We start from the raw sequence: 26474 nt of genomic DNA, 5'->3' as shown, positions 1-26474 counted from the left end.
TGGGGCAATTTGCCCCAGGCCTCGCAGGGGCCCCCACGAGAATATAATATAATCTATAGTATTGCAACTTTTTTTTAAGGAAGGGGCCCCTGAAATTGCTTTGCCCCAGGCCCCCTGAATCCTCTGGGCGGCCCTGTCAATTTTTATATTGCTAGAAAAGGAATAAAACTAAAAAATATCCTTTTGATTTATGTTCATACAGTATAATTAATGGTAAACGTGACCTAACATTTCAAAACCTTCAAGAAACGTCTGTCTCCTCTATTGAGGTATATAAAAGAGCAATGTAAGAGAGAGTGTTTTATGCAAAGCTCCCAAAGGCATTCTGAGTTTAAGATTTAGCAATTAGCTTAGAGAGAGAGAGAGATAGTGATGTAACTGAGATGCCTGTAATTTGGCCATACCTGCCTCTAATAACAAACATCCCTGTACAAAGACATGAACAATCCTATGCAACAATTGCATCACCTTTTTTCAGACTAGAGAAACCATATTGTATAGTGGAAAATAAGAATTAGTCATAACATACGGTGTGGGAATACCCTCCCACCTTATAATTTTAAATTTTTATATACAGATAGAGAACATATTGGGCTGATATGCCATCATACTCCACATGTTTATACTGAACTTCTCTTTTGTAAGCCCAAATAAAGGGGAGGAGGAATGGATTTGTTTGAATCCTTTGTGTTTCTATATGTGTGCTGAGAGCAAATTGCAGAAAGGGGAACTCAGCTAGATGTGCCCAGAAAATTCCAGAAGTAGTCTATGGTAGTTTCTAATAAAGCTAAGTGAATAATGTAACTTTTAGTTCGGGGGGCTGAACTAAAAAATAATCCAGTCTGATTCAAACCCAAAACAATTATTTTTTTGTAATTTTTTCATCAAACTGAAAAAATTTGAATTGCCTTGAAATGAATTTTGTTTTTGATGCCAAAAATGCATTTTTCAGTGAAAAAACAATTCATTTAAAAATTTTCATCCAGCTCTAGTTACTAAGCATGATCAGTAGTTTTCATGAATCTGTACAGAATGCCACTATTATGGGCAGATAGTTATGCATGTCTTACGCATCCCCAGCTTTGAGAGCTCAGGGATGAGGAAAGAACTTAGAAATATACAAGTTGTTGAAAGCCCTATTGGACTCGTGATGCCAGGAGAGAGGTTAAAACCTGTAACACTTTGGTTATAGGCAAAAATTCCTGTTTGGCCTCACAAGCTGAGGAGAGTGAATGACCTATTAAAATAATTAAAAACAAATTATAAAACACTTGGAAGATCATGGTTTGATAGTGTCTAGCCAACACAGTTTCTACAAAGGAAAATCATGTTTCATTACTCCATTAGAATTTTTGAACTGTGTCAGTGAAGTAGTGGATAAAGGAGAACCAGTGGACATAATTTAGACTTTCAAAAGGCCTTTGACAATGTCCCTCACAAGAGGCTGCAAAAGAAATTAAATAATCAAGGGGTGAGAGGCAAAGTATTGCCGTGGGGCAAAGACAAAACAAAGAGTGTAGGATTAAATGGTCAATTTTCATCAAGGCAAAAGATTAATAGTGGGGTGCTTCCAGGATCCGTACTAGATCCTGTGTTAAATATATTAACGATTTACGTGTGTGTGTGTGTGTGTGTGTGCGCGCGCGCACACACACACTGAAAAGAAAGGTAGGTGGCAAAGACAACTCTTAGATCTGCAGATATGCCAGAATTAGGGTTGCCTGTGCAATGATGCTAACGAAAAGAGCAGCTATTCAATATTTTGTTAAGTCCACATTGATCAATCTGTGGCTCTGTGATTTATTTATTATAAACTATTCAAACCCTGTTCTGAATACAGAATTATTAATTTCTTGATAGCTTTTATATGGCGCTTATCATCTGAGTGCTTCACAAACATTAATACGTGTATTTTCACATCACCTTTGTGAGGTGAAGTGGTGGTATTATCCCCATTTTACACTGGCTCTCAGTCCTAGTTTCCTCACCCACTATTAGCTCCTAGACACAGTTGCTACAGAGTCCCCTGACTCTTTGTCCCAGTCTACTCCCTCCGCCCTCTCCCTTCCCCCATCCCTTCCTAGGTCCAGCTTTTGTCACTTTTGCATTTGAATTCAGCTTCTTCCCCTTGTGTGGGCCCAGCAGGGGCATTGAAAACATGAGACAGTCTCTCAATTCTAGTGCCTCGCATCTCAGTAGCCAGGAGCAGCAATTTCAAAAAATGTCCTGCTCAACCCGGCACTCCTGGGCTGCAACATGCTCAATGCAGATTGATATTTCAAAGAATTTAGCTGCTAAACTGTCGTCTTCTGAGTACGTGAACTGAGATTTTTCAGAGTCTTATAATTTGGTGAAATTTGAGCCATTTTTTGTGGAAGCAGCAAAAGGCACATCCCTGACACTAGGGCTGTTTTTCCCCCTTCCAAATTTCAAGTCACTGCTGTAAATCCTGGAGGGGCCCTAGAGCTTCTCAACAAAATGGTTGTAAGAAGTTTTTTAACTTGGGCAGTATATTTTCCCCTAATCTCATTCTCCGGGACAGCTGAATAACTTTTGCTGAAATTCTCCCCCTTCCTCCCCTCCCTCCCCCCAATTCAATCTGAGGCACACACCCACCATGGAAAGTTTCAGCCCTAACAGTTAAAGTTTGGAAAATTATGAGGAACTGAAGAGTCATATAAATGGCAACCTTAAGTACAGGTGGCACTCCCAGCTCTGCCTACAAAAATGTGGAATGGGACCGTGAGCAGTGAGGTATCAAAATATGCAGATGATGCAAAGTTATTTTAAGTCATCCAAGATCAGAGAGCACTCTGAGGAACTTCAGAGAGACCTACCCAAGCCAGGTGAATGGGCAACACAATGGCAAATGAAGTTCACTGTTGAAAAGGTATTCAGATGCATAAGGAATGGGATGGAGAATAATATAGCTATCATGACATTATATAAATCCAGTGATGTAGACGCCTTATCTGGATGCTGTGCACAGTACTGGTCACCCTGTATCAAAAAGGATATTGCAAGATTAAGGGGATTCAGAAAATGGTGATGAGAATGATCCAATTCCTGGAAAAACTCTCATATGAAGAGAGATTGAAAAGATTGGGATTGTTTATTTTAGTGAGGGAATGTTATAAACTTATATAAAATAATGAATGGTCTAGAGAAGGTAGATTTGGTAGTTCTCTATTTCCTGTCTCGTAACACAAGAACAAGGACATTCAGTGAAACTAAAAGGTGATAAATTCAAAACTGATAGAAGGAAATACTTTTTCACACAACATGTAATTAGACCATGGAGCTCATTGACACAGGATGGCATTGAGGTAAAATCTTAGCAAGATCAAAAAACCGATAACAAAAACTAAAACAGATAACAATATCCACATTTATAACCATTACTAACAGAAATTTTGGAAGGAATATTAAACCTCACACTTCAGAGTTAAACTCATCCTAAATTATTAGAAATTAGGATGACATAATGTGGGGACAGATTACCCCATATCTGTCTACTGCTGGCTGCTTCTTCCTTCCTCTGAAGCATCTGGTGTTGGCCACCGTCAAAGACCAGGTACTTGACCAGGTCTGATCCACTGTGGGAATTCCTATGTTCCTATTAACAAAGGACTGGATGCTGCTAGCTAGTAGGAGCCACCAGACTTTTGTTTGTTGACAAGACAGAAGTGTGAGGATTTCAACTGAAAAACACTCCAGTCTCCTTTCAGGCTCTAAAGAATCCAGGCGACACACTACATTTTAGGTCATACTACAAAGAAAAAAATGACCTCTGAAAGAAGATCAGAAGAGAAAGAACATGCTGTGCATGCGCTAAAGTATAGATACATAAATGTTATGCTAAAACCTTATGTTGTACTGCATTATGCACCTGATGCTGCACCATTGAAGTCTATGGGAATTTTGCTATTGATTTCAAGGGACACAAAAACAAGCCCAATGTTACAAACCAAATTTCATTCTATGTCTACCACAGTAGTAGACTGACTATGTTATGGTGTTTGTTTTAAATTATTTAAGAGTATTTCAAATGCTTTGTACACTGTTTGTGTATTAAATGTCAATCTTTTTGTTTGCTAGCTAGACAAATTGTGCTATACTCTTTTAACTGACGCATCTAAATTCTGGACTTGATTGTATAATGCTCTCTGAAAAGATGATACACTAGAATGATATTTTTCTTAACACTTGATTCAGTAGAAACTGTTAGGATTCTCCTCTTTTGTATCAAATTAAATACTCCATGTCTCCTTTAGTTATTCCAATAGAGGGGGAAAAACCTTATTTAATGGAGTTAAAGATGTTAATATGCAGCAGCAATTTCTGAGGAAGGCCTCAAATTTGATGTTGCCCATGAACCCATAAACGGTTTCCTTCCCCTGTACCCCATCCATCAACCTTTGGAAGTTGTTTCCTGATGTCTTGAGATGGAATTGCTATTGGATGCAGTACTTGAGGCCATTCATTTTTTATCAAAATATGATCCAGTTCCACTGCTTAAATCCCCTTCCTTATCAGTGTTTTTTCTCTGGAAACTGTTCAGATTAGAAGTACATTTCTTAAGAATGGGAGCCATAGAAGTTCCTCAGCAGTACACAGGCAAAAGGTTAGGCTTCTTATTTACAGTACTTCTTTATAGCAAAAAAGAAAGATGGCCTCCTGGAAACAAAGCAGTTTCATCAAAAGATTTAAATTCCACATGCTTGATGCTAGCTTCTGTCATTCTAACTCCAGTTGGATTGTGGCTCTTGATTTAAATGATGCCACTTCCCTAATCTCACAAAAAACCTCCATTTTTATGTGGGGGACCAAACATCAGTGCAAGGTGTTGTCCTTTGGCATGTCTGCTTCACCAAGGTGTTTACCAAGTACCCATCTAATGCAACAAAATTCACCCCAAATGTGGATGATATGGCAGCTCTAGCATGTGTTCCTCTGAAAGCCTTATGACCTTCCACTGGTGGGAGCTTCCAGCCAGTGTGTTGAAATTTTCAGTCCTTCACCCAGAACTCTTGTGATAGTCGTTGTCATCAATTAAAGCTGGGGAGCTCATCCCCCAGGCACTGCCAGTTTATACTCAATGGAATGTGTGCGAGACTGAATTCCATTTAAATGTTTTGGATTTAAATGGTGGGCTCTAAAATATTTTCTACCACTCATCAAGGGTTTTGTTTAAGGGCAAACAGACAGCACAGGATCTATGTATTCTATCAACAAACAACCTTGTGCTCACTCTCAAAAAACCTGTCAGGAAGCAATGTTTGCCTCACCAAGTGCATCTGATAGCTCTACATCTGGATGGCAAAAAGCATGTGCTGGCAGTCAACCCCTGTCACAAGCTTCAGAGATAACATAAGTGTTTCTTGGAACAGTATGTTGTGAATCTGCTGTTCAAGAATTGGGACTGGCCATTCATAGACCTCCTGTCATTTCTTCTATCAGTATCATTGAACCTACTATCTCAGGAAAACAGTCCGAGTCTGATCTGGAGTTATTTTGTTCTGTTGTCAGCAGCTGTCTCTTCTCTTTCAAGGTGCATCTGTCACACTGAACAAGCAATCTTCTGCCAGTGGATGGCCGTACAGGTTTTAGTCACCTGAAATGTCTGTTTAAACTCTTCCAAAAGGTCAGAGATCCCATTCTATTGTCTTCAGTAGAGCTATGCCAATTTGCTCCAACTGTGATTCTGGCCCAGTGCTTTTTAATTGCAATTACATCTGGAAGAACTGTGCACTATAGGCTTTTAAGTTCTGATCCTCCTTTCATGGCATCATGCAGGTTCCATGTCTTCAGCCCAAATTTATACTAAAAATTGTGTGTGATTTCCACCTTAGTCAGACCATTTTTCTTCTGGTATTCTTCCCACAACCTCATTTTTGCTTGGGGGAAAATTAGGTAGCACAGGCTAGATTTCAAGAGGGCTTTGAGCTTTTATTTGGGTAGGATTAAGGCATTTTGACTTTTTGTAGCCTTTAGTATAACCTGAATGCTGTTTACACGCAACAATTATCTAAGTAGAATAGGATGTCTTTTGAGACACGTTATGCTTTAGCAAGGAAGTCAGTAGTTCTTGGTCTTAGAGCTTACTACCACTACCAATATGGGACTGATGGCATGCATTCAAAATGTTTTCATCATAGAAATCTGTAGGACTCCTACCCACATGTTTACACAGCCCGGCTTTCTCAACTTGACATCTACATCTATTATTGCTTGCTTATTTATTAGCACTTCTTGGGGCTTCTACTGCTCACCAATCTTCCGCAAATAGGAATATTCAGAGGCCCTACAGAGAAGAAAAAATGTTTACCATAATAACTGTTTCTTCGAAAATGTTGCCTCTCCATATTCACACTACACAACCACCTTCCCGCCATCTTCTGTTGCCGTAGGGGTTTTGCAAAAGGGTCTGATGTGATTGGTGCTGCATGGCCCTTTTATGATTTCAACTTCAAACGTTCAATGCCACAGGAGGATATACCTGTAGCTTCAATAGGTTTGGTTCCCAAAGCATAGGAGCACACAGTTCTTCAAAAAGGTCAGAGAAGGGATCCAAAAGGGTGTAGATCCTACAGCGTGTTTGAGAATGTTGCCTCTGTATATTCAAAGACCCATATTTACTGTGGTAAGAAATCATTTTTTATTATTTCACAAACCTTAATAAAGACACGCTTCATACAGCTCTGTAATTTCCTGGTGTCATCTGAAACCAGAAGTACTAGAAATCTTATGAATGGATCACTTTGTTTCAAATTTCCAGACAGAAGAGGTCTGGATAACTCCAGATCTGCTTTGAATAAGCATTTCCATCTTTTGGATGATTTTTTGTTCTTTAACCAAATCTTCACAGGTTTAATGGCTCACTCCTTGCTATTTATGGCAAGAGCTGCACCATCTAGTTTGAGGAGGGCTTTCAGAGTGAATTGGGTGCCTAGCTGCCATTTGAAACTGTCCCTCTAGATTTTCTTCAAAAAAAAAAAAAAGACCTCTGCTTTTGTTGGGCAGGGTCACTTCACTGTCTAGATTTAAAGTTTTTTCTTTTTAAACTTGAAAGGAGAGATTATTTTAAAGAACCCCCAGCTGATTGGTGTCAATTTCCCTCAGAGATTCTCCACCTCCTGCCACAGCTATAGACATTGGTGAATATACTTAGTATAATGTCTTTATAACATATGCCATACAATACATGGCCGTTGGGCAAAGGAGAATGTTTGAGATGTGGGCAAATGGGTTAGATAACATTCCAAACTTTTGGGTTGAATTCCATAAAAAATTTGGAAGTGTAACAATTAGATTTCATGGCTGCAGTCTCAGTGTAATTGAGCAGTCCATTTTGGAGCTGGGATTTTAAGATAGAAAATATATTAGAGAATATTCTTAAAGAATAGGATTTTAGAAATGCTCAGTGATAACTGCAGTTTTAGAATAATGGGAAGGCATTGCAGTTGAACCATGTTTTACTTCCGTGAAGTTAAGAATAAAACTAAAACCTAAAGAAGAAACCCCGCTGAGTTAACAGATGTACTTGGTGATTAAATTTCAATACAGAGAGATTGGATTTGTTCCTTCATATAGAAAGTGTAAGCCAGCAAAGTGCTGCACAGCTGAAGACTGAAAAGTTAAGGGTTAGATTTTCACTTCATATCTTCTTTTCATTTTAATAAGTGTGACCCAGACCAGGCTTAGAAAAAGTGAATGTACATTATTGATACAAATTACTTATGCCACGTATGTCTATAAATATAGTCTGCATATTTAGATGTGAGAGGAGGGATTTTAAACATATTTTGAATATACTCTTGGTACTTGTGGCAAGGAAATAACACAGTAGTTGTGTAGCAAGCTTCTGTAGAAACAATGTTTATGGAGAGATGTCAGTTTGATTTAGTTAGGCAGCTTACTAATTTATAATATGAAGCATTTTATGAAGGGCTGTTATAGAAGCCATTTAAATTATCTATTTTGTATCACCATTGATTTGAAGTAAAAAAAAGTACTTGTGGGCTTTTATATCTTTTTCTATTAAGTTCTTCTTTATAATTACAATGAGGAGTAGTGTAGAACTTTTAGACTGCCAAGCTATTAGTGCTGTTTACTGGAACATGTATTAGCTGGGTAGAGCATTGTTTTCTAAAGACACAATAAGCAAGCAGCTTTGCTTTTGTTCTCCATGGAAAAAGTACTCTTTGTAGGTATTTATGTGGCTGATGAAGTGTTGCAGATGAGGACCCTTAGTTCTGAGGCATTTTAGAAACCGTAAGCCATTGTGCGTGTTAGATTCATCTTTACAGATTGATGTTTTTATACAACTAATAGAACTTCATAAGACTTTCATATTCTACTATTATTTTATTAATTTTGGTTTCCTTCCAAGAGTTATAATGAATTTCTCCCCTCCCCTTCTCTCCCCAAATGCTATTTTCTAGATAAGCATTTAGCAGTGCACCTTTTTTCAATAAAATCTTAACTACTGTATGGACACATGGGTATTATGTGTATAGTATTAAAGAGAGTCACAAAGCTACATTTAAAGCCATTCCATGAAGCTGCTCTACCAATGCCTGGTGGAACTTCCAACCCTTCTTCAGAGGCCAGGGAATGAGAGCTCCCATAACATCAGCCTAGTAGGATCCCTTCCCCATTCCATAGCCCCTCCCCTCCAGTCGCAAATTGTCTGTTACAGAAACAAGGAACTCTGGAGTGAGTCTGCTGGCTATGCTCATATGCTACCATTTAAATTCCCTTGCTTGCCTCTCATCTCTGCCCTTGTCCTTGGTAATAACTTTACCTTTCCTTGCTAATCAATTCTTATGCTGAAGGCCTCACCGGTCTCTTCTGTACCTTTGCTTCCCAGCTGTTTAAACCCACATTCCTGCCCTTCCCTCCCACCCCCTTTTTTGCCCAGGAATTTGTTAATTCCAGAATAAGTAACATCCAACTTGATTTCTTCTCTCCCTCTGCCCCTCTTCTTTCTTACATCTCTTCACTCCTCTTTCAAACTCTGAAGTCTCTCTTCTGCTTTATGCCCCTGACCCTTCAGGCTGGCACCAAGATCCATCCAGAAGCTGGGAATGGGCCACAGGGAATGGATCACTTGATGATTACCTGTTCTGTTCATTCCCTCTGGGGCACCTGGCATTGGCCACTGTCGGAAGACAGGATACTGGGCTAGATAGATCTTTGGCCTGACCCAGTATGGCCGTTGTTATGGTCTTATGTTCGTATCCCTTTTCATCTCCAGTCATCCCTGGTTCCGTGTCTAGTTCCATTCTTTTCCCTTATTAAGCACTCTTTTTTCCTCATGCTGACTTCTCTGGGTCACCAGCTTCAAAGTATTGACCATATATAATTTTAACATCATTCCCTTCTGCTAGATGAATATACATTTTAGTACCTATTACTGTTTTGAGAGTACTTTTAAGTGACAGACTTTAATGGCTCTTCTATCAAAGTAATCCTCTTGCTTCATGTGAGTTAAAATTCTTTATACATTTTTGTTGAAAGTAGATTAATGTTTTAGAAACTAAAAATATCATTGTAGCTAGAATAGTGAGGGTGCCTTTATCAAGAATTTCATCTTGTTTATCCTTTGTCTATTCAGACCATATAGTATCTCTGTTGAAACACTGAAAAAGGAAAAGGACAGAAAATCTTCTCTGGGAAACTCCAAAACCAGCATATTTAAGTATTTTTTCCTTTTAAAAAAATTGAAAACAAACAGAGCAATTTTGTGATGGATATTTTCCATTTTGTAAATTCCAGTCCCTGGTGATATCTCATTGAAGAACAAGGTGAACTTTCAGTGAAAAACCCAGCTTGTTCCTGATGAGGGACAGTTGGGAAACCTGATAAAGACAGATGGCAAGCTATTTTGTTACACCTATAATCTGCAATAGCCTGAGCAAAAACTAAGTGAAGAATATTTTTATAATTGACCTTTCAGTGAACTTGCGTAAACATTTTTTTCACATACTGAGAGGATGGTGATGACCATATGATGTTATTTTGTTCACTACTAGAATACTCTGTATTGAAATACGTTATGTTATCAATTATAGGGTTAATCCATTTTAGACTGGCATAAACGGGATTTTTTCCCCATTTTTGACACTACGGTGAAGCATTTGGAATTGAAATAGTCCATAATGGTTCTTTTTTTTTCACTTTTCCATAACAACGTGAACACTAAATTATAGCTATGCAATTATGTAAACAATGGAAATGCTTCCAGAATGAATACTTCATTTTAGATTTTCATTTTGTGTAATTGTTGAAAGGTTTGGAGCCATAATAAACCAAAATTATTTTACACATTTATCCTTCTAAAGGTCAATTATGAAAGAAGTAAAGAAACAACACTGTACACAATGAGTAAACCAATTTCTATTGCCATCACCATATGTTTTTCTTATTGCTTGTGTTTTTCCAGTTACTGTGTACATAGCATTCAATTAAAGTGATTCATTTACTAGGCTGTAAGCTGCTGAATACAGTTTACATTTATAGAACCGTGCTTGGAAGGGAAGGAAACAACTTGCCTCTGTTTGAATTACCTGATTTTTGCAAGATCACTGATAAAGGACAGATGTTCTCACTTGGTTGCTTTCTCATAAACCTGAATCTTTTGATAAGCTGCAAACCTACTGTATTACTACATAAAATCTAGCTTTTATCACTAGATGTGTATAATGCACAAAAGTGTGTTAATCAGGAAATAAGACATAAAATTTGACAAACTTTGTCATTAAACTTTGCATTTTTAAGGTTATACTATTAATATTAATTTTATGTAAAGCAGAAGCCTTTTCCCTATTTTTTGCAGATTCTGATTTTATTTATATTGGTATAAAACAGGATTAATGTTAACCAAGTCAATAGAACCACCCTGGATTTACACTGGTATCACTGAGATCAGAATTTGACTGTGGAAACTGACATAAAATCAAAGACTGAGTGTAAACTGACTTTTACTCAATTGTACATAGATAACTTTGGTGCCAATAGCTGTGAGCCTGCCATATTGCCCAGTAGCATGACGTGTGTTGTAAAATTGCAAATCCTGAGTGTGAATAGTGAAAAAGAGAAGCTCAGGGTCACTCCACTGTAATAATCTTTTCAAAACAATTTTATAGACTTCAGGGGGGAAAATCCTTTTTTTTTAATTTGTAAAAGATACTTTACTATGTTGCTTCAGCAGCAAACATTATGGCATCTGTAACTAAATTCTTGCATTGTTTAGAAAAATGCAATGTAAAAACATATCTGGTGCTAAAGCTGCATCATCTTGTTTTATATTGCAACTGTATTCTCAGACCTACAGCTTTGTCTTCCATTTATATTAGTTTCTTCCACTGCTTATTTACAAAGGGTGATGTAAAAAGGACCAAAGTTAAAGCTTCATAATCCTGTGTACAGTGTATTCTTAACCTAATCAACACCATGCTACCAGTAGACATTAGTAAATTAGTAAAGGGTGATCCTCCTAAAGGTTCAGGTTCAGCTTGGATAAATACCGAAAAGACTGGGTGTTTATTGAATCTTTGAAGCCTCCTCAGGAGGCTCACAGACCTTTTGTCCATACAGAGCCCTGCCCCCAGTAGTTTCCACAGCCAACTTTTAAAGATTTCAAAACAAAAATTGAAGATTTGGTTTAATATCTAACTTGAACAGATGGAATTAATGAAAGCAGGACAAAGTTAATGCAGTTGTTTGTGGTGTTCATCAAATCTGCTACGTTCTGCCACCTTTTAAGCCAGGTTTGCGTGCATTTTTTTATTGTAGCATATGTCAGCAGAAGTGTACGCCCATCTGCTGCTGTATAGCTTGATGCCTGATATTCAGAGACAGAGCACAGTGCAATACCTACCTCTGTTAGTAATTACAGGTGTGTTGTGAGGAGCCCAATGCATTAATCAGCCCCTTAATTATGAAAAAAAGGGTGGATCTTTTGTTCTGCCCTCAGAGCATGAGTTTACCACCCACTTTATGAGCTGCAGCATCCATCTGCTCAGTCTTTTAGAATGTTTGCATTGACTGATATTGACTTTAAAATGTATCAAAGGAAGTGATTAAAACTAGTTTAAACATTAACTTGAGTGGCATTGTGGTCATTCAGAGAGGTGAAAACACTATCTTCTGCAATGCCAAAATTAAAAATTATCTCTTAATTTTATAACGGACAAGCTGGTTTATCATTTCACAGTATGCTAATGTAAATATTTTAAAGGAGAAACAATAAATAGTTTTTGCTCAGACTTCTATAATGTTTTGCAAATTACTGATGTAACTTAAAAGGATGATCTGCAAATGGAAAAAAGACTGAGTTTATGCTCTTTTTGCTTATTTATTATGTGTATGCTTTTTAATTTCCAAATCTCAGAAATGTCAAATCTGGTCTTCATTGTTCTTGAGAATAACTGGAGGTTTCAGAATTAATGTAGATTGATAATTTTCTCGGATCTTAATCGAAAGGATGGAAATGTTGAATCCTTAACAAAGCGAGTTTTTCTCAGGTGTTTTTGTTTAAATAAGTGACATTTAAAAAAAAACAGTTTTAAACAGGATAAATAATTTTATTCAAACTATTAATCAAGTTTCACTTCCTTGATACCTGTGATGTAAAATTCTTGCTAGTTTTTAAGCTACTGATGGACTATTCTAAGATAGACAAATCTTTATTTCTAATTTAAAAATCAAGCAGGAAAAATATTTTGTGTTCTAAAATAAGTTCAGGCCTTCTTTAGTGCATTAAAAAAGTTGTGGGAAAAGGAGGGAGCCTAATAATTTTCTTGAGTAAGTTTTCTTTAATCTTTTAGTAGGAATGAGAATGGTTTTGAACTTCTATGGAAATCAACTACCTCATTCTTCTGAAAAAGTAATAATTGCAGTCAGGGTTTATGCAAACATTGTGTCTAATTTTGAACCCACTCAAGTTTTGTAGGTTTGGAACTTCAACTCAAACATTGTTGGGATCATTTCTTGATAAGGACAGCCAGTGAAAAAATTGAGCAGAAGGAAAAGGAATGAAAACATTCTCACTCCAAGAAAGTGTGTGCGCACACAATACATATATGTGTGGCAGCAATGCTTTTGATGGTGTTCTACCCCTTAAACTTAATGCAGACTTCCCTGTAGCATATGAAATACCCGTATATACTCATTCATAAGCCGAATTATTTTAGTAAAAAAGGGAAGCACCAGAGAAGGGGGTCAGCTTATGAACTGGTATATAGAGGGAGAGGTGGGACACAGCCCCTCCCCCAACAGTGGGAGCAAGGAGAAGCAGCACAGCCAGAGGGGAAGAGGCGGGACCAGAGTCTCTCCGCTTCTGGCCGCGCTGCTCTCCCCCCAGCCTCCGAAGCAGCTGCAGCTTCGGGGCTGGCAGGCTGCAGCCGTGCCGCTTGGCTCCGCCCCCCAGAGCAGGCTGTGTCCGCGCCGCCCGGGCACCAGAGCATGCTGCGGCCGTGCCACCCAGCCCGCTGGAACATGCTGCGACCACGCTGCCTGGTCTGGCCTGCCGGAGCAGGCTGCAGCCGCGCTGCCCAGCCTGCCGGAGCAGCTCCAGCCAGGCCAGAGACATCCTCCCCAGATAAGGTGGGATGGGATGGGGAGAGTGTGGGGGTCCCCTGCGGACGCTCGAGGTAAACAAACCATCTCAGCCCGCCAGCGGCTTATCCTCATGGCCCGGGAGCCAAAGTTTGCTTTCCCCTGAATTATAGGGTCGGCTTATGAACGGGTCATAAAATTTTTCCATTTTTACTTATCCATCTTGGGAGGGTTGGCTTATAAACGAACCGGCTTAAGATCGAGTATATATGGTAATTCATTAAAAAATGATGTTTACCCCATCTAGTTTATTATGATAACTGGTAGGTGTGATTTCTGGTAAAAGTTAAACAAAGATTTCTCGGTTACTCTCTTTTTCTTTTCTATGCCCAGGTGCTTTTTGTGTTGACATTTGTGCGTTCCTATGAAGCAGTCATACTAAAGTTTTAATAATGGCTATAGGTTATTGTCTTGAACTACTCAGAAACAAGGACATTAGTGTAATTTCATTAACGTTATATAGCTATGGAAGCCTGAATAAAATAATTTTGTGGTCCATTTCTGATGGTATATCTGTTTATCATAAACTTACGAACCAGTTGAATGTTTTAGTATATCTAATAAACATAAAACGCATCATCTTATAAATAGATGTTTCCTTTTCAATGTGTTTCTAAATAAAGAAACCTATGAATTTTTCTCAAAGGGAGTAAGAATTGAAATGTTACAGAAATTGGAAACCATTCTAGGAGGTGTGCGCCTCAAGGACAGAATAGTAAACCAGATCAATGTATTTGGGGTGTTCCATTATATGTATATTTGTGTTTTATATATCAAATATTAGCACTTAATTTCTGTTACCTGTAACATCATTATAAAATACAATGATAAATATTCTCAAATATTTTTTCTATAAAAATTGAGAAACGTCTCCTTCTTTTCAGGATATTTTAAATACCGTCGTAAAACACTGCCCATCTTGCTTTTTCTTCTTGGGTTTACCTGGTTTTACAATGCTGATAGGAGACTTCATCACAGCTGCAGCCAGAGTCCTTAGTACAGACATGTTGGAGGTGAGTATGACAATGCTCAACATCCAAGTTCCCAGGAGAGTGCACAGTCGCTAACAAGGTTCAGATTTCTCTACTCTAACAGGTGTTGACTCATTAGTGCAATGTGAAACTGGGCTCTCGGGGCAGATACCATGGCAGCTGATGTGTGAAATTGTAGGATAAGGTGACATACTAGTATTGCAAAGGTGTTTCATCAAAAGGCCAAAGTGTGAGAAATCATATCCTCACTAATATTGCAGCACATTTACACACTAAAAGCAAGACTTGGGTTTCAGAATCTCATTAGCTTTCTACAAGAAATGAATATTGAAAACACAAAGCTTTCTCATAACAAATGCAGATTTTCCTACATTTTATAAGGGTTAATAGCAGTGTGAACCAGATACCATCAAATCTAATTTAAAAAATTAATAAAATACAAAACTATTACTGGCAGGCTAAAATAAGTTTAAAGGTCTGACAAGCCTGCAAAAGCAGAAGAACTAGTGCATAAGAATGGGACATCAGAACAAAGGTATTCTTTCTCTGTGTTTGTAACTAGTATAATTATTGATGTTCTTCTGCACAGTAACTTTAGATTGTTGTGTAGAGGTATGTTAGCTGCAATAGCTTGGCATAGTATGAGTTAAAGAAGAAGAAAGATCACCTGCTCTTTTTTTCAGCGGAATTCAAATGGTGAAACATTTTACCCCAGCTATCCATAACCTGAGTTTTTGGGGGTTATCCCTGGATTTACAGCCATCAGTTTTAGTTCACTTTTTGTTAATTTTGTACAGAGTTATCACAAAAATTAACCAATCCGATTATTGATCAAAAGCTTGCGTAGCTAGTAAGTACTGCAGAACACCATGTAAATATGTAAAAAAAAATCCTTCCTCTGACAAAACACCTATATGGCACAAACCATTTTATACTTGCTATGCAATATTTTTATTTGAAAGATTACAGAATTAATTAATATACTTAATGCACAAATATCCATTTGTCCTTAGTGTTCTTGGGCAGTTTAATTAGAATAGAGCTTTACATTTTGTTGTATTCCTGGTCTATTTATATGGTCTACTCTAGCGTATGCTCTATGCTCTCCTTCTAGTGTCATGCTATCAATGTTACTGTAAATGTTGAATTTCCATTCAAGACCCATGCACACCTTTTGTGTGCGTATGTGGGGAGGTTGGTTAGTTTGAGTGATTGGTTTTTGCAGCCATAACTGTGACACTTGGATACTGCAACGATGGGCATAATATAAAAGCACATAGCTCCTGGTGCTGAAAGCTCATACATGAGGTTGGAGCCATCAGTATAGAGGAAGCTCCACATGGGTGCAGGCGTATACCAACGCATATGAACTTCCTCGCTCAGGCCATAGATTGAAATATTAGATTAGAGAGCAAAATTAATACCTAAAATGTAGGCTGACTTTTTCCATGTTTGACCCTAACCTAAGAGCAATTTTTTTTAACCTGTACCAAGTTTGATTAAATTTGGTTCTGTAACACTGCAGTTCAAATGCAAAGAAAGTTTATCTAAAGAATATTTACATTAAATTATTTTGCATAAAAAACCCATAACAAATAGAAGCAGTACTGTCTTGTACATTATTAAAATTGTTTTATAGTGTGCCATAAATATCTACACTACTGTACAAAATCCATTAGACAAGTTCCCTGGCCAGAAACACTGACATAGCAAAAATTGCAAATAAATTGAACAGAACAGAACAAGTGAGGATGGATGTGAAGAGACTGGAGAGCAGAAACAAGATAGGAAGGATTTCTAGAAGAAACTGATTTTAAGGAAGCACTTGGAGGAGGAAGGGAGAGGATGTATTTGTTAGGCAAGTCATTCCAAGCATGAAAGAGTGCAAAGCAAAGTGGAAAAATTAGGGGAGGATTTGGAGGACACTAGGGAGTAGAGATGGGGTGTAGAAAGAAACTTGGAGCAAGGTAGCACAGGCCTTTTCCAAGTAAAGTACTTTTTTTATAGTAGTGGAGTGCTTCAAGGAGAATTTGATGTCGTCATAGGTGCATGAGAGTAACATAAATTAAGCACCTGAAGAGGGAGGAATGCAGAGAGAGAGGTAGTAAGTGGGGAGTTGCCGGAGAAGAGAGCGGTTATAGTAAACAAAATAAGAGGTCCAAGGCACAGACTTCTTAATTAGGTTAAAGTTATGGCACTGAGATACCATGTTGATGAGAACTGCCTAAAAACCTAGAGTCAGGTAGCTAGATTTAGAGATTGTAAATATGTATCAATTTATAGGTTGAGCTCAGATTGTAAACATCAGTAACTACCAACATATATGCTAAATCATTTAGCCTAAATGTATCAGATAACTAGGTTAAGAGAAACATTTAGTAAATAATTATTTTTTCCCTTATCCTAGAGAGGTATAAAGAGAGAATATTTAACACAAAATTTCAAAGACAAATATTTGAAGAGAAATGTGATATTTGTCTCTTTCTCTGTTTACTTGGGCATTCCAAGGATATCAATAGGCTTCTAATTTTTAATTGTATAGTCACTTTTTAGCATCCAGTGCATGTGAGTCTAATTTTAAAACATTGGATCCAAATTCTACAATCAGGGCCGGCTCCAGGCACCAGCTGAGCAAGCTCGTGCTTGGGGCGGCAGATTGTTCGAGGCGGCATTCTGCCCAATCCTAGGGTGGCATGGCCGCTTTTTTTTTTTTTTGGTTCCGCTCCGGCCGCCCTGTAGGGGGCGGCGGCACTGAGAACCGGGGCGGCGGCACGGAGAACTAGAGCGCCCTGCAGGGCAGTTCTCTTCCTTCCCTCCCCGCCGACCGGAGCGGAGCCCTTGCGGCAGGCAGCAGGAGGAGGCGCAGCGGGAGGGGCTGTGTGGCAGCGCCCCTGCTGTAGCCCTGGCCGCCCCCTTCTCTCTCTCTCCCGCCCGCTCCCACCCCCTTCCCCCCCCCCTGCACCCGTCCCCCTGCACCCGTGCTCCGGCCACGTTTTTTTTTTTTTTTCTTTTGCTTTGCCGTTCTGGCCGCCCCGTTTTTTTTTTTTTTTTTTTTTGCTTGGGGCGGCCAAAAAGCCAGAGCCGGCCCTGTCTACAATTAGATGCTCAAATCGGCACATAGGCACATAAAACAGACATTTATATGTCCGTGTGTTTAAGCTTCCAAATACGGGATTTGAACAGCCTATTTAGGCATTTATGTATGAAAATTAGGCTCCCCAAATCTTAGAAAAGATCTCATTTTAGATCAGTATGTTAATATCCATTTTTAAAAGGTGAGGCTCATGTTTTGGAGTTAATGGAGTAAAACTAAATGCAGTATTTTATTTGTAATGAATGCAGCATAATAATGTATGCACAAATTGCTATTGAAATGATACTGCATGAAAGTATCTAGCATTTTGAGCACTTCCACATCACTTGGTTGAGAGAAATAATTAAAGCTAGCAAAGATTTAAATGCCTCTATCATCGGTCCACCAAGCACAGCGCACATCTTGTAGTTTCCTATTATAGTAGAACCTCAGAGTTACGAACACCTCAGGAATAGAGGTTGTTCATAACTCTGAAATGTTCGTAACTCTGAACAAAACATTCTGGTTGTTCTTTCAAAAGTGCACAACTGAACATTGACTTTGTACAGCTTTGAAACTTTACTATACAGAATAAAAATGCTGCTTTCTCTTTATTTTTTTAGTAGTTTACGTTTAACACAGTACTGTAATGTATTTGCTTGGGGTTTTTTTGGTCTCTGCTGCTGCCTCATTGTGTACTTCCAGTTCCAAATGAGGTGTGTGGTTGTTGACTGGTCAGTTTGTAACTCTGCTATTCGTAACTCTGAGGTTCTACTGTATTACATGTATATTTGAATTAATTCCAAGTAGCACGGATAACCACAGAACTGTGACGCTACAGAATTATCCAAAAGAGTTGGCAATAAAGCATTGTGCACGAACAACAGATGAGGATCAATGAAAATTTAACCCCGAGGTGGGATGTAATGGCCTAATTTCCAAGAGTGGTCAGTGTGGTCAGTCAGAGAGCTAGATCCTACAGAAGCAGTTGCTTGTCTCTTCTTGCCAAACTACTGACCCTAAAGACCATTTGAAAATGGAAATAGGAGGAAACAATGGGAGGAGCAGTATGTATCATAATAAAACCAAAACTTTATGCTGAGTATGCACAGGTAATGCCTGATTACTATTGAGGGTATATTTTAATGTATTGTACAAATTCAGCAAAAAAAGAGCAGAAGAGAAATGTGATCAAGTACAAAGAACTTTGAGTCTCTTTGATAATGTTACACAGTATCACCATTCTTTAAAATGTCCTTTTTATAGCTTATTGGAAAAATAACATATATTAAGTTTGTATTTTTTCCTTTAGGCCCCTCGCTCAGAAGCTCATACCATTCTTGGTTCTCTTGTTTGCTTTCCAAATATCTACCAAGAAATCCCTCTATTACAACCCATCCCTGAAGCTGATGAAATCATCACAGGAGCTGCAGATGTCAAAGTAAAGTAAAATTATATTAGTAAATCCTTATTTAATCTAGTGAAGTTTTACATTTGGTTAAATAATTTGATTATTTTGTATCATGCATTAAAGAAATGATCATACATTAATTGATACGTGATACTTTCTTAATTTTACAGACCATTTTTAGCACTGAACTAAAAATATAGTGTAAGTGTTTCGACTTGTGAAGTTAATTTTTTAATTTAAAGGAGAGAGAACTAGCTAAAATCAGGTGCTGTTCATTTCTGTCAGTCAAATCATTTTAATCTCAAATTATAAAAAAGCTATTTATTTTTATTATGATGTAGTGAATCTGTTCCATAGATATATGTACATCATTGACAGACTGGGCTATGCACAGAGACACACATTTATTTTTCATATTATATTAAAATATGAAACAATGTACATTTACTGGAGAGAGAACTCAGTTTTGCTCTGATGTGTTTTCCTAGAGCATTAATTTCAATGGGACTCCATAGGAGAAGAACTGTAAACATGGGTGTAATGTTTTGCAGTATAGGGGCTTAATAATAATCATCTTGTTTTAAACAAGTGATAAAATGTTAATTTACACTGAAGTCAGCCCTAGTGGTAAAGATTGCACAAAAGCCATGAGATACCCCAGTATATTACTGGGGAATTTGGGTAAGGATGTAGTAGAATCTTCAAATGCCAAGTAGGGAACTTCAGGTGGTGGAAGAGGAGAAAGACCACCCTCCCACACACCCCCTCCTTGACACCTGGTATGATATTCTTGCATTCTCAACCAGATATGAATTGGGCTTGAGGTTATGGGATTATTGGGGTTGTGAGAAATATTAAAATGAACCAAATTAGGGTTGAGTCCTTTTCTGAACTAAATAAAGTAGGCTAAAATTTTCAGACCTGTCTGCCTAGAATTGAGACACCCTGGGGCTGGATTCACAAAAGGGCTTAGGTGCCTAACTGCCAGTTCACAAAGTCTGACAAAACTGGGTTTCACAACTCCGCCCCGCCCCCCTCCGCTCAGCTGCCTCCAAACACTGTAGAGGCACCTAAACTCACTCTGCGCCTAAATTTTTTCAGCAAAAGTTCCCTGTGCGCCTATGTTTCTGCCTCTGCTCACACACACTGCAGCCCCATGCCAGGCATCTGGATGCCTAGTCCCAGAGCAATGTACCAACAGTGAGAAGACAGGCATTTCTCCGCCTAACTAACTTACAAGGCCCAGTGTGGTAGGGGAGCTCTGAGCGCACTTACCAGAATGGGGCCCTATGGACAGACTCATACAAAGTGGCCGGGGGAGGGAGGACCCTCCTCATAACATTGAGCCCAGTGTTTAGGGTACTCACCTGTGTTGTGGGAAACCCTGGTTCAAATCCCCTACACCTGAGGGAGAGAAGGGTTTTGAACGGGTACCTGTAACCTCTCAGGTGAGTCCCCTGGGCTATGGGATATTCTAATGTGGGGCTACCTCAGTCTTTCCTCTTGACGATGTTCCACTGTGAACAAATAGTGAAAGAATCATTTGGCCAGAGGAAGAGGGAGGTCAAACATGAGAATGACTCTGTAGCCTGGGGGTTAGCGACCACACCTGGGAGGTGGGAGACCGAGGATCTAGTCCCCCGCTCCAGTGACTTCTTAAAATTATTTATCCACAGTGGAGAAGCTTCAACAGGAGAGACTGAGGGAGTACCACATAAGAATATCCCAGAGCTCTTGCCTGAGAGGTGGCAGATCCCTGTTCAAATTCATCTACTCTTCAGGTGGAGCAGGGCTTGAACCTGGAGTACCCTAACCACTGGGCTAAAAGTTAGGAGGGAGCTCTTCCTCTGAACCTCCCCTCATCCCCATCTTATTGCAGAAACAGCTTAGGTGCCTAATGCCAAGAGAGCGTTTGTACCTGATAATCCCAAGAAGATGGGGAGGTGCCTCCCTCAAGGCTGGGTTTATGCACCAAACTCCCTCAGGGAGAGGGGCTTAGGACTCATCCCTCATCTTGGCATCTCCCATTGAGTAGCTTATGCGGGAAGCTGCCTAGCATGCTGGCTTTTGTGAACCCCATTTTGAGTCACCTGTCTCCCTATTCATTGTATAGGGAGCCTAGGCCTGAACTCAGGCTTTGTGAATCCCAGCAATTTTCTAGGCACCTAAATTTAGGTGCCTAGAATTTTCTATCACCACACCTACATTTCTTTGTGAATCTATCCCATAAATCCCTAGTTAGGCTATTAAAAGTTACTTTGACTTTTCAGATATGCTGAGCACTCCCAATGAGACCAATGGGTGCTCCGCAATTCTGAAAATCAACCGACTTCAGTTTGGATGCCGATGTTTGAATGTAGGTACTTTAGTCATCAACCCAATTTTATAAATGTTGGCTGTAACCAGTATGGCTCTCACTTTTGTCAAAATATGATATGAAACAAATATCCCTTAGAAAGAGTGTACTGAGACTACCAAATTTATTTCACTTGTGACCCAGTCCGAATTAGATATCTAACACACTTGAATTAATAGAGAAGTAATCTGTTTGTGGAAAAAAGTGTTTATTCTAATGAATTTTATTGTTTTAGTGTTACCTCATAAATATTCTATTGAAGAATGCCACAGATGAGCCCAGTGAAGCTGCAAGGTAAAATCCTGAACGAAAGAGAAAATACTGTGGAGTCTTAAGATGGCAAATTGAAACAGAAATAAGTTGGTGTGAAAGGGCTGTACTTTTTGGAGGCCATTCAACTTGAACAGTATCAAAAATAATAGGTTGGATGACAGTGTTTTGGGGGATATTTGAAACTGAGTGTGTTGTAAAGTTTTTAAAATGGATTGGACTAAAATTTCTTGTAAAAGAATATTATATTCTTGTGGGTGCTTTTTATTACTATTATTTCATCTACCTGTAAACAAATAACTATATCAATGGTTCCCTTTTTGAACTTTTGTTTTGTAGCACAGACAGCGGGGCTAAATTTTGCTCTCAGTCGCAGTGTAAGGAAGATCAGAATTTGGACTGTTAGCCCTCATACATACCTTGAAGCCTCGTCTTTTTGATTTTGTACTTATTCGTAGATACCAAGGCCAGAAGGGACCATTTTGATCATCTGGTCTGACCTCCTGTATAACACAGGCCATAGAACTTCCCCAAAATAATTCCTAAAGCATATCAGAAAAACATCCAATCTTGATTTTAAAATTGTCACTGATGGAGAATCCCCTACGACACTTGGTAAATTGTTCCAATGATTTAGTATTCTCACCGATAAAAATTTACACCTTATTTCCACTCTGAATGTGTCTAGCTTCAACTTTCAGTTGTTGGATTAGATTTTGTTCTGTACTAGATTTAAAAGTCCATTATTAAATATTTGTTCTGCATATAGATACATATAGACTGTAATCAAGTCACCCCTTAACCTTCCAGTTGTTAAGCTAAATAAATTGAGTCTATCACTACAACTCATGTTTTCAAATCCTTACTAAAAAAAGAAACCTTATATTTAAAATAAAACCAAAAAGTTTCTTTTTAACCTTTATTTTCCCTTTTCAACTATTAGTTTTAATAAAATCTGTCTTATGCATTTTCTTACTAAAAAGGTTAATCTGATAGACAAAGCACATCATCCTGAATAATGTAAAAAGCAGGTAAACCGTATGGTGTCCACTCTTAAGACATTTTCAGCATGGCTTACTGGATGTCAAATGTATTTACATGTGTCCTGACAACTTTGAAGGATAAAAGGCAGAGGTAATCAATTTATTTTTTGTCAAGGTTCAACTTGGTCAAGATATATTCAAGGTCCAGACTCCAGAGAAAATAATACAAAAATAGTAACAATAATAATAAGTAAATAATAAGATTTTGCGGTCTGTTTGAAATTGTCTGACAGTCTGGATTTGGCCCGCGGTCCACCTATTGACTACCCATGATAAAAGTGTAGTTGTAACTGTGTCAGTCCTAGGTTATTAGAGAGACAAGGTGGGCGACCGTTTAGGGTAAAGTGGTCTGTTAACATCCCTCCAGTCATAGGGGGTAAAGGAAGGGGGCGCGGAAGGCAGTTGGCAGGGGGGTGGGGGGGTGTTGTTAGCTGCTTTCTTTCCCCCCTATGACTGGAGGGGTATTCATGGGCCACTTCACCTTGAATGGTCCATTGAAATATGTGCTTATGGTAAATAGTCTGTGCCACCTTGTATTTAGCTATGATACTGAATACCTTTCCCAGTCCCGAAGAAGAGCTCTGTGTAAGCTTAAAAGCTTGTCTCTCTCACCAACAGAAGTTGGTCCAACAAAAGATGTTACCTCACCCACTTTGTCTCTCTAATATCCTGGGACCAACATGGCTACAGCAATATTGCATACAGCTTTGAAAGAGGCATTTGAATCCATCAGATCTATCTCTAAGTATTCAAAATCTGCATATTTTTAACATGCTATTAGTTATGTGCAACATTTAATTAAAAGTCAGAAAATACACGGAGTAGATCATAGCTATAAACAAGAGCTTGCCATCTATTTTGGGAGAAGGTTCTTTTAAGGATTCTAAATTAAAAGAAATGCTAAACTTTACATTTAAACAATCAAGACTGATACCAGACAAAGAAAGAAGTTTAAAAAAAAATTCCTATCGGTGCTTTTCTTTGCCACTGACTTCAACGAGAGCTTTATCCTTGACTTCAGTGGCAGCAGGATCTGACCTAATATATTTTAATGCAATATACAGTTCTTTTACAAATAATTTTTGTAATCACAAGTAAGGCCCAATCTTGCAAGCATGAACACATTACATCCTTGATGATTTTTCCTAAGAAAGCAAGGTTGAAGATGGGGTGAGAGATGGAAAGGTCTTTCTCACTCAATGTTGGGTTTTTCAAGAACGAGCAGACTAACGCTTTTTTCAGGTAAATTGGCAGGGTTGCTTATCTGAAGGGGCGGCTTAGTCACTAAGATGAATAAAAAGATGTTTTCCATTAATGAAGATATCCTTTTAGGAGTTGATTTTTTTGAAATGGGTGAGTCATATGACATGATATAAATAGATCTATGTTCACTATATAATACTATGAAAGAGAAGTTTGTGTGTCTCATCTAGGAAATGTTTATTTGGTTAATATATTACTAGAGTTTTATTGGAGGATTCTTTACTGGAGGAATATTTTCATTATTAGTAAGAACATTTTATTCTTTGATGGCTTTCCCCAGCCAGGAAGTTCATGGATCAGTTTTGTAGACAATGGTTTATATATTCCTAAGGGCTTCCAAAGGTTACTCTTGCACAGCCGGATGGGTTGGCAGGAAAGTTGGAAAAATAGCAGCCAACTCAAAGGTTCAAAACTTAGCAATGTTAAAATTGCACAACACAACTCATAATACTTTAGGAGGGTCGCCAGTTTAGAAAGTTGTGGATAAAAGTCTAAAAGCATCTAACAAGCTTCTTGAACCAAAGACAGTTAATCCTGGGGAAGTTACAGAAGAGCTATATTTCAGGAGGCTAGAACTAGAGGAAGGCTACAACAAGAATGCCAAACCGTTATCTCCATTGTAAATGAGAGTGACTGTAAGGTTTCAAACATAAAGTGGCTGTCAACTTGCTGAAGTAAGAGCAGTACCTCCCTCACCAAGGTGTTACATCTTAGTGATCCGTGAAGTCCATTCTTACAGGAGGAACAGAAGACATTCAAACAAAACCAAGCCCATTGTCTCTCTGTCTCTCGAGGACATTTAGAATGCTACTGATCATGCTTGTGAGCTGATGGAAGTAAAGTAAATACCAGGAGCAGCATGCACAGGCTCCAGGAAGTGGAGACACCTCATGGTTGTATGGCCTATTGCAGAAGAATGGTTTTGAGTACTGAATAGACAGCTAAAGTTAAATTAACAGAGAAGAAGTGACCACATGGTCTGAAAGCCACCAAGGTTCAGAGACAGTAGTTAACAAATGATTGCTAAGAAACAGAATAGTTCTCCCATCTGTTGGAGGGGCTTATGGTTGTCTAGCCTGATCTCCATCCTAAATATCTGTTAGTTTGTTTGGATTTGGGTTTGTTTTCTTTTCTTTTACTCTTGCATTAATTTTTGGTTGATGTTTTTGGCTGATATTGTTTTATTTACAGTTGATTATTTTTTAATGGGAAGATGCAGTAGCCATTGGAGTCCTGCCTTGTGACAGGAGTATAGCCTTTTGTAACAAAACTGACCCGTGTTATGTGGCTGGGGACAGGAAACAGAGACCAGTCTGTTATCAACACCGCTGTGTGTACTGCACCTTTATTACACCATCTGTCGTTTATAAAATAATAGAAAATCTATAAGAGCTTTTTAGCAGGAAGGGAATTTTCCTACCCGCCCATAGTCATTAGAGGTTTCGCGAGCACCTCTATTGCTTGTCAAAAATCATTCCTAAATGTTTAAGGAGCCTTCTTTCTTTCTTCCCTGCTCCCAAAATCATTGGTTGTGCCAAGAGGTAGGAAAGAGAGATGTGGCTTGATGGGCCCTTTCTCCTCTTCTCCCTGGCTGAAAGGGAAACTTTGGGTTGGTTTTTAGAAGTGCTCAGCATTCCCTAATTCTGCTTCCTTTAAAGTTAGTCCTGTTTACTTCAGTGGGGAGCAGCGTTAGGCCACTTCTGAGTACTTTTAAAAAATCACACCCTCAGGGTACAGACAGCCTGAATGCGGTTTTAAAATTTATCCCAGGTTGACTGACATTCAGTCAGTGTCAAACTCTCTATTTGATTCTGTTGCTTTCTGTAATTAGCCATAAAATCTGTCAGTAAAAAAGATCTGTACTGTGTCATTGAGAAATCATTATGAAATCTTCCAAAATATATTTTTCAGAAAGTGAGAAATGTTAAGGAAGGGAGGATATTCTTTTTAAGCTTATAACTAAATAATTGTTTCCCTTTCTTTTTAAAAGGTGCATAGCTGTTTGCTGCCTTGGAGTTTGGATATGTGAAGAACTAGTACAGTGCACAAACCATCCTCAAGTGAAGGATGCAATAAATGTTATAGGTGTAACACTAAAGGTATTAGTATGAATTGTGTTTGTGTGATTAACAAAGGGAACATTTGTATGAACAAGGTATTCTAGATACTTGAAATATTCATCAAGCATATGTTTAAAGTTAAGCATGTACTTAAATACTTTTCTGACTTAGGATCAAGATGTGTCCCAGTTGTGTATCCTGATTTTTTGGTTCTTTATGCTTACAATTTTATCTGTCTGCAAGTTTGTTTTTTAAATGCTATGGGGATTATCAGGAATTTGCTGACCATGGAACTGCTCAGTGAATTTATTTTTTGCTTGATTGAAATTTTCTTCAGGATCTTCCACATGTTCTCCGGCTGCTCCGCAGACTTAGTGAACCTG

The 26474-nt window shown here is 38.5% G+C and overlaps 1 protein-coding gene across 1 annotated transcript in view; it reads left to right on the top strand.

The window, feature by feature from the left end:
* RALGAPA2 (Ral GTPase activating protein catalytic subunit alpha 2) overlaps positions 1-26474 on the top strand; it is a 291897-nt gene that overhangs the window by 114661 nt on the left and 150762 nt on the right. Inside the window, exons 25-28 of the mRNA XM_065401648.1 lie at positions 14508-14636; positions 19001-19129; positions 21691-21749; positions 26022-26130. Coding sequence (XP_065257720.1) covers positions 14508-14636; positions 19001-19129; positions 21691-21749; positions 26022-26130 — 426 coding nt within the window. The remainder of the gene's footprint in view (positions 1-14507; positions 14637-19000; positions 19130-21690; positions 21750-26021; positions 26131-26474) is intronic.

The sequence above is a fragment of the Emys orbicularis genome, chromosome 3 (genome assembly GCF_028017835.1).
Source record: "Emys orbicularis isolate rEmyOrb1 chromosome 3, rEmyOrb1.hap1, whole genome shotgun sequence".
In the NCBI taxonomy this organism is placed as follows: domain Eukaryota; kingdom Metazoa; phylum Chordata; order Testudines; family Emydidae; genus Emys; species Emys orbicularis.
Note: the sequence above shows the minus strand (reverse complement) of the source record. Positions and strands in the feature narration are given on the sequence as shown.